Source organism: Cibotium barometz, chromosome 15 (assembly GCF_041138505.1).
Source record: "Cibotium barometz isolate CiBa-2024 chromosome 15, ASM4113850v1, whole genome shotgun sequence".
NCBI lineage: Eukaryota > Viridiplantae > Streptophyta > Polypodiopsida > Cyatheales > Cibotiaceae > Cibotium > Cibotium barometz.
In genome coordinates, this window is record NC_141060.1 from 7,568,731 (window position 1) to 7,577,394 (window position 8,664).

At 35.1% G+C, this 8,664-nt stretch overlaps 1 protein-coding gene across 1 annotated transcript; it reads right to left on the reverse strand.

Moving 5' to 3' along the window:
* Window positions 1-412: 412 nt before the first annotated feature.
* LOC147630911 (uncharacterized) lies at window positions 413-2,657 on the reverse strand. The gene is made up of 6 exons (XM_086808978.1): window positions 2,311-2,657; window positions 2,072-2,166; window positions 1,755-1,869; window positions 1,308-1,432; window positions 1,110-1,183; window positions 413-607 (listed from the first exon to the last, which is right to left on the reverse strand). Exons 1-6 carry the CDS (start codon window positions 2,402-2,404, stop codon window positions 532-534), a joined length of 579 nt encoding a protein of 192 aa, XP_086665104.1. The 5' UTR covers window positions 2,405-2,657; the 3' UTR covers window positions 413-531.
* Window positions 2,658-8,664: the final 6,007 nt, after the last annotated feature.

An 8,664-nucleotide genomic window follows, 5' to 3' on the forward strand; every position in this document is an offset into this window, starting at 1 on the left:
CCCACATTCTCTTCACATCACGGGATTTAGAATTGTATAAAAATGCTAGAAATTACCTTATGAGAGAAAATTTGTATGTTCCAAAATGGCTTTAGAAGCTACAGGTTATTTAATTATCAATCATGAATTTTCATTTTTTGTTGAGAAAGAGAGGATCGGGAGATGAGATGATTATAAAGAGCAGTATATCCATAACATAGAAATGAGGATTGATGAATTCTCATGAATCCAAGATAGTGAGCTTCCAAAAAAAGAATAATAATATTCTATGTCTCTAGAAAAGACTAGATCAAGCTTACTATTCCCCTGGTGCTCCCCTACTCCCCCCCCCCCCAAAAAAAAAATCAGAAGCTAGCTTCTAATAAAAAATTGTTTTATTAGAAGCTAGCTTCTAATAAAAAATTGTCTTATCAATAAATGGTTTTTACAAGCTGAACTCATGCAGCTCTTACATGGCTAAATTGTAACGATTTACAAAAACGTTTAAATGCCACGTAAGCATGCATGAAAAAAATAATGCTTGTAGCTTGCTTATCCTGTTGTTGATGTCAAGTTTGTCCTAAACATTGCACTAGGATTGCTTAACACATTGCTCACATATTCTTTCCTGTAAATTCAACCAAGAAAACCATTATAAAGAAGTGAAAGAAAAGCAAAACACAAATATATAGTTGGGGAGACATTGCAACATATTAATTATGATGATGCAAAACTAAAAAATGATTATGTATATACTAAAGCTGAATTATGATAATGCAATGCTACCACTTTTGTGGAAAATCTTTGTGAATGGGACCATATTATTCTAACTATGAGATAAAACAGGTAGTGATTTACAGGTAGGTAAGACTAAAAATCCTTGTGAAAAGTTCAAACAAGTTAGATAAAATGCAAGCTCATTGATTTGAATGTTCTTAAGACATAAGATCTTCAATGAGATAAAACAAGTAGTGATTTACAGGTAGGTAAGACTAAAAATCCTTGTGAAAAGTGCAAGGAGGCAAATAATAACAAGTTAGATAAAATGCAAGCTCATAATTAATCCATCTCAAAATTGATTTGAATGTTCTTAACACATAAGATCTTCACATAAATGATCTTAAATTTACCTCGCCTCTATGTCATCTCCGTCCGGTTTAAGAAGGTCGATCCTCCTAGGAGCTTCTTTGTATAGAAGCACTGCCTGCATTAGGATTGGTAAATTAAAATTAATGAAACCTAATCATTAGTGAAGATGATTGCGCAGATAAATGATTAGTTGATTCTAGTACCAATGAGAGAAGATTTGAAGTAAGTAGAGCATTTACCTTAACGTAGTCTTTGGTGTCTAGAGTGAACCGATGGTACATTCCTGGTGGCAGGGTAATCATATCTCCCTTGTTTACAGTAAACCTTATCCAGTTGTTGTTGTAATCTCTTATGTCCCAATAACCTATGTAAGTATTTGCTTATCTTAGTTTTACAGTAAGATAAATAATATATATAATTTAGGCCCTAAATCGTTAGTATTTGCTTATCTTAGTTTTACAGTAAGATAGATAATATATATAATTTGTGTGGAAGCCACTTTTATGGCTCAATTACAGTTGAAGCACAATTAGAGGTCTCCATGCATCAGTATACCTAAACGAATCGTAACATGCTGCAAAAGTTTATAATACAATGTTATGCTAATGATGCATCTACTACTAGCTGGACATTATTATGCACTGAAGATTTTTATGCTGATTAAATAAATAGATTAATCTAATTACCACTGCCTTCAAGGATAAGTCGGCTCTCTTCATAGGGATGCAGATGTTCTTCAAAGAAGTGTTCAGTCTTCTCCTCAAAATTCTCCATAACGCCAGGTGCTACAGTTATCGTGTCCTGCATCATGATGGTAATAGTCATTGCAAACCCAAAATTATTGTCAGTAAAGATGATGACAGATGAAAATTGTAATCTACATGAAATAATTGCGTTTTTATAGTTTCTCGATATCATTGACACTACCAAACGACACTAATTACTTCGCTAATCCAGTAATTATGAAGTAAGATAATCCAGATCAGTGAAATAAGATGGTTACCCAATAAACGTAGCCGTGCTCGCCTTTTACTCTCTCAAGCGTCGGGTCTTTCTCCCAATTGTCAACATCGATTCTCCAATTTAAGACTCCGAGCTCTACGAAAATTCAACCAAAAAAAAAACATAACTTAGGCCGTCAGCACTGTTTAATCAAGCTAAATAGCTGGTCTTATAATTGATGTTGTTAAGCTCTGCGTTAATAGTAGTATAATCAAGACTGTAAACTACAAAAAAGGTCACCTTTTAAATGTTCCTCTGATATTGGGCGATTAGGCCGGTATTGGTGAGGGAGCCTGCGGTCATCATCTGTGGGATTGTACACCCAAGCCTCCATGACTTCGACTTCTAAGGTATACTAGCAGACTGCTGCTTATTGAGCTGGATTAGGCTAATATCGTGCTTAAATTGATAGCAGGAGGAAGTGCTTACTGGTACACTACTATAAGCACAATGTAGGATAGACAGAAAGCACTGATCAACAATTCGTGATTCTAATCTAGTATAATTAGGTAACAAAGTATAGCTAACGCAGACAAGCGGCTACACAACTGCAAGCTTAGGCACTCACAAGCTACGCAACTGGCTACTATGAGTTCTGTTGTTTTCGCCCCTGCCCACAAATTATATATGTAGTGGAGATCCGGACCATATTATATTAATCTCTTTAGGAGGCACATTAAAACATGAAATTAACCTAAGAAGATGCCATGATTCTAAATAATGGCGCGCTTAGGCTTCTAAGCTTTGCTTTTGGGCAGCTATGGCGGCTGAACTTGTGGATATCTAAAGTCAAATAACCGCCCACGGAGTTGACTTTGGCATGCCACGGCCCACAGCCTCCCCCTATCATCGTCATCATCAGGTAGGATCATATCATCATGGAGGTCTCATCCGAGCCATTAGATTCTTCATTTCCTAACCTTTTATTTTAATATCCTTCACATAATGTTCCATTCGCCCTTGCGCTTTGCGTGCACCTCTAAAATACCTCGGAGTATCCCAAAGGCCTTGTCCCCCCCTTAGGCGTTAGCTTCAATGCTAGAAAAGAACCGTCCTCCCTTGAAACCTCCAAAGATCATGACAAAATATGCATGCATTCGATTTTGAAAGGGTATATATTCCCACATTCCACTCATGAAATTATTATCTTATAATAGGTGTTTGAGCCATTTAGATAACTTAACCTAGACCGTTGTCCTTTCCATGATTGGTTAGGATGAGAAGCTTTTTATCTCGAAGAAGTTAGAATCCCCAAGTGTGCCCCTTTTTGCTCTCTCTTTAACGTTGAAGTGCCCCTTCCTACACTCATGGCCTCATGTCCAAAAACACTCTAGTGCCAAAGATGTGGCTAACAAGGCCAGCTAATATGCCCGCCATGTCGTCCCAAACCCTCTTAGAGCTCAAAATCCAAGACTTTCATAATGCTACATCAAAGAATATCCCCGACATAGCAAGGATTGAGTTATGCACCACTCAAAAGTGTTCTCGTGCTCAAGCACACTACAAAGCTCTCTTAGACGCATGAACCTTGCACATGTTTTGAAGATGGCATGAGGAGGAGGTGGCTCAAGTCCCCTTGCATGATCTCGAGTGATTCGAGTTTACTTTCACCCACAAGCCCTTTTCACTCACTCTTGTGAGGCAATTTTGACTTCATTATGTAGAACTATCACAATGTTTGTATCATGGACCCCCTTCTAAAGTCTAAGTCATAAAGAAAGAAGAAACAAGTGGAGAAAAAAAGTATTTGACCTAGAATTTCTTCTTTCCATTCTCTTTTCTTTCACTTTCACACCATGTTCTCTTTTTCTTCATCCTCCCCCTCTCCAACGCGTGTCCTCATCTCATGATCATGCTTCCCCACTCAAGTCCCATGTTTGACATTTCCACACACCATGTCTCGTATAATGTGCTAGATGTAGACCAAACTATTTCACGAAAAAAATGGAGGTGTCCTTTGTGGTCAAGCATCACACTACTTATTCATGTGTAGCTAGATGTTCAATCAAAAGTCGTGTAGTTTGAATATTATCATTACATTAAGCTAAATATAACATCTATCACTCATTGATTTCATACATGAAAAAATCTACAAGTACTACATAATTTGCTCACATGAAGGTCTCTTGGTAAACAATTAGTACACGATTGATGATGCATAAATCTACATGCAACAAGTGTCCTACCTTTTGATGTCAAGACAAATAGAAATTCTGAACTCATGTAGATCAATAAACATTGACAAGTGATGATTCATTTCCCAACAAGCATAATGAGAATGCACATGCACTTTTAAATGGATTCAATAAAATTTGATAAATAATTTCAAAGTATCCTAAATTTTTTGAATTATTGATAAATTATAATTACATGATACCAAACTAATGTAAACAACTCTTATCTCAAGGTTACACATATTTCATTAAGTAAGAAATCACATAACATATACCCATGCAAATAAGGAACCACTAAGCCTTATAGGAAATCTCTATCTCTCTCTATATATTATACAGGTATGTGTGTGTGTGTGTGTACATATATATTTATGTATGTATTTATACATGTAGATATATGATCACACACACAAACATGTGTGTATACATATATACATGTATATTTATGTGTGTGTGTGTGTGTGTGTATAATGTACACATGCATAAATATACATGTATATATAAATATATTTATGTATATATCTATGTATATGTATATAATATATATATGTTTGTGTGTCACATGTAGACACACACACACCTATATACACATATACATATACATATATGTATGTGTCTATGTTTGTATATGTATGTATGCATGGGAGTATTTTTTCATACATACATAAAATGTCTTCCCAATTGGCCTTGCATGAAAAACTTATTCTGGTAACATCTTGGCAAAGCTAAGACTTAAAAATGATAAGCATGTTGGAAAAAGTTTAGGCCACATCTTAGAACACTTGACATTGGCTATATTTTGTGAGGCTATAAGGTACATTTTGCAAGACTTTATAAAGAAAAAATATTAAATCAACCAAATAAAACAAATGCAATGAAAATGTTTAACACTTAAATAACTTAAAGATAAATAAAATTATTCACATTGTAAAGTCTTATACACAATCTTAAACTAACTTGCAATATCAAAGACATATACTTTTATTTATTTTATAATTCGAGGTAGATAACACTCCAGTAAAACTTGGATCCATGAATCCAACCCTAAGCTCTAATACTCCATAGAGAGCTATCCACATCTCCCACCACCACATTGATAGGATGCCCCACTCCCACTCTCATATAAGGATTCCAAGAAAGAAGTCTTCATTGCTGCCATTCTAAATAATGAGTAGGGTATATTCTTCCATGATCATGCAATTTCTCTTACTAGTAAGCCACCACCACCCTAGTCTTGAAAAACAATAGAATTAGGGGAAATTTGGACTCAAATTGGGCCCGTTGATGATTTTTACACATTGGTGCATGGTGAAATTTTTGCAAATAAACTCAGAAGTGAGCAAAGTTTGAAAATTTGGATCATACTCTTCGAGACCTTTCCAATGATGTATAGCATGATGGGCAATTTTTCATATTCAAGAAGTCCCCAAATTTGGTGTGACGTGGCATATTACCGAATTTGTGGACTTCTTGAATATGAAGAATTGCCCGTCATGCTCTATATCATTGGAAAGGTCTTGAAGAGGAGAATCCAAATGTCCAAACTCTGCTCACTTCTGAGTTGATTTGTGAAAAATTCACCATGCACCCATTTTTGTAGATAGAGAATGTGTTAAAATCCTTAAAGGGTCCAATTTGAGACCAAATTTTTCCTAATGGCCTATGCGATCTCTCCAGTAGCATCAAAGGTTACTACGAAATGTCACCCTATTATGGGGGTCTTTAGGATTCAACTCTTAGATTTCCTTTCTTTGATGGATTCAAATTCTTTTATGGCATTTTTTGCTCCACATAAATGTAGAATCTTTCTTACTCAAGTATATTAAAGGAGTAGCCACCTTTAAAAATAGTGAGCTAGAGTGAGAAATCATTTCATATCTCTAACATGTTTAACTTTTGGACATTAGAGAATACCTTTCACTTAATTGAGATCCATGTGGAAAGTTTAGGTTTTGGACATTGGAAAATAGATTTCACTTTATCCAAATCCATGTTTATTTTTTCTTTGGAGATAACACATACTAAGTATATTTTTTGTTTGGATATCGCACATCTTAAATATAAAATATGGTCCTTAGCCAGAGAAGAATTTAGACATTTTTACAAATAGCTACAAGTTCCTACAATGCCTTCAAGGCATGAACTTCATGTTCTTTTTCATTCTTTGAATATGTAAATATATTATCCAAAATATGTAAATATATTTTCCAAAATACAAGTATGAAATCATTAAGATACTTGTGATAATATTATTCATTAAAGCTAACATGAATTTTGTGGAGGAAGCATTTGTGCCACCAAAAGGTAAGAGTAAAACTCATTTGTGCAACCAAAAATACAATTATCAAGTCATTTAAGATATTTGCTATATTATTATATTCACATTTAAGATCACATGAATTTGGAGGGAGTATTTGTGCAACCAAAAGGTAAGAAAGTATAGCTCAGAATGTCCACACCAAGTATGGAAGCTAATCTTAATGATGTCATCCTCATGTAGGCTTGATTATACCTTGACCTAAGGTTAATCTTTGAAATATTTTGGCTTTGGATGAACTAACGGATCATCTATGTGTGGTAGAGGATGCTTGTTTTTAGTGGTTTGTATACTCAAATCTTGTTTTTAGTGGTTTTTAGTGGTTTGTATACTCAAATCTCTAGAGTTTACACATAGGCAAAAAGTCATGTCCTTGTTTTTCTAAAAAAGAACATGACCTCCCCAAGAAGAGAGAATAAGTTAAATGAATCCATTCTCTAATTTTATAAGTTAGCGAGACATCAAGGTGATGCTTTAATTTAGTCTACTCTTATACATTGAATCAATAAGATGCCTTCATGAGTGGTTCATAAGTGGATTTTCTACTAATATCAATCAATTCAATAGCATGGTCTAAGGCTTTAGGAAGGTCATCTATAAATACATCTATATATTCTTCTAACAACCTTTCTATAAAAGAATGTTTTATAGAGGTTCTTTCTACTTCTTTAGTAAGACCAAATATGTCTAACAACCTTACCAAAATCCTTAGATATTAACTTCATTGTTATTGATATTTTCAACAAAAATAAGTCAATCATTTTTCCCAGGAAACCATCCTCTCTATCTTGAGTACTATGAAGGGAACCTTCTTGGCCTCAAGTTAATCTGGCTTTGGCCTTGATCAACTAGTTTATTCCCAATATGACATCATACTATTCCAAATTCATAAATTAGAAGTAAGTTGAGGACATCAACCACATTGAAATTAATGGATTGAATTGTCCCTCTAGTGAGAGCTTTCCTTCCACTAACTTTTCAATGGGTCAATTTGTCTTGAAATTAAGCTCATGATTTAAGGCTTTCACCCAATTCTAGGAGATAGAAAATTGTGCATACTACCAAAATCAATTATAATTTCACATTCTTGATCCAAAAAATATCTTTTCAACCTTATTTATAGAGTAGCATGTGTATGTGCCTCCCTAAATTTCTATGGAAGCAAAGATATGCATAAGTTAGTCTGTAAGCATACCTTCCTCCTCCTCCACATATGTAGTGAACTCTCTCCTCTCCATAGCTTTAGCCCCCACATATCCTCTTGCTTCCACATATCCTCCTTGGGATCTTGTTTTGAAAAAGATACCATCTTTAAGCATGCACAACACACCAGTAGCTCACAGTCTAGCATAGTCTAAGCCTTTGAGATTTATCAATAGACTTCATACATTCATTTGCCATGAAATCTTCTTCTCATTGCTTCCTTGAGATTTGTTTAAGAATTGATATTAATGGGAAGATCCCCATCACTTTGAATCATATTTCTCATAGTATCCTAGGTTTTAAAAATTTCCTTGATGCACTACAACATGTCGGGGGCACACAACGTTGTTTAGGAGCATTTTAATAGCATTTTGGAAGGAGGAATGTTGGGTTTTTAATGCTTCTCATCTTTTCCGAACTACATGCAGCAACATGTTTTTACTACACAATAGCATTTTTCATTGGTAAAAACACTACTCATCAACAACACATTCACTACAGCACAAATCCCCTTAGCGATGTTCATTTTTGTCACTACATGTGTCACTACTGAGCATCGTGTGTGCGACACTCAAAACGACGAACATACATCGCATAAGCAATGCATTTGCATCATTTAAATGACACTTCTACATGGCATAAATGACACCTACTGCATGGGCATCATATAAAGATGGTTCATTACAAAAATAAAAGTCCGTCGATTACGCGATGATAAGAAACACTTAAGTGACACCCTATGTCTCTTTTACTCGATTCAAAACTAGCATAATAGTACTCCTCTCTCTCTCTCTCACACACACACACAAACACACACACCCCTCTCTCTCTCTCTCTCTCTCTCTCTCTCTCTCTCTCTCTCTCTCTCTCCTCTCTCGAATTGGATTGAGCACACATTGT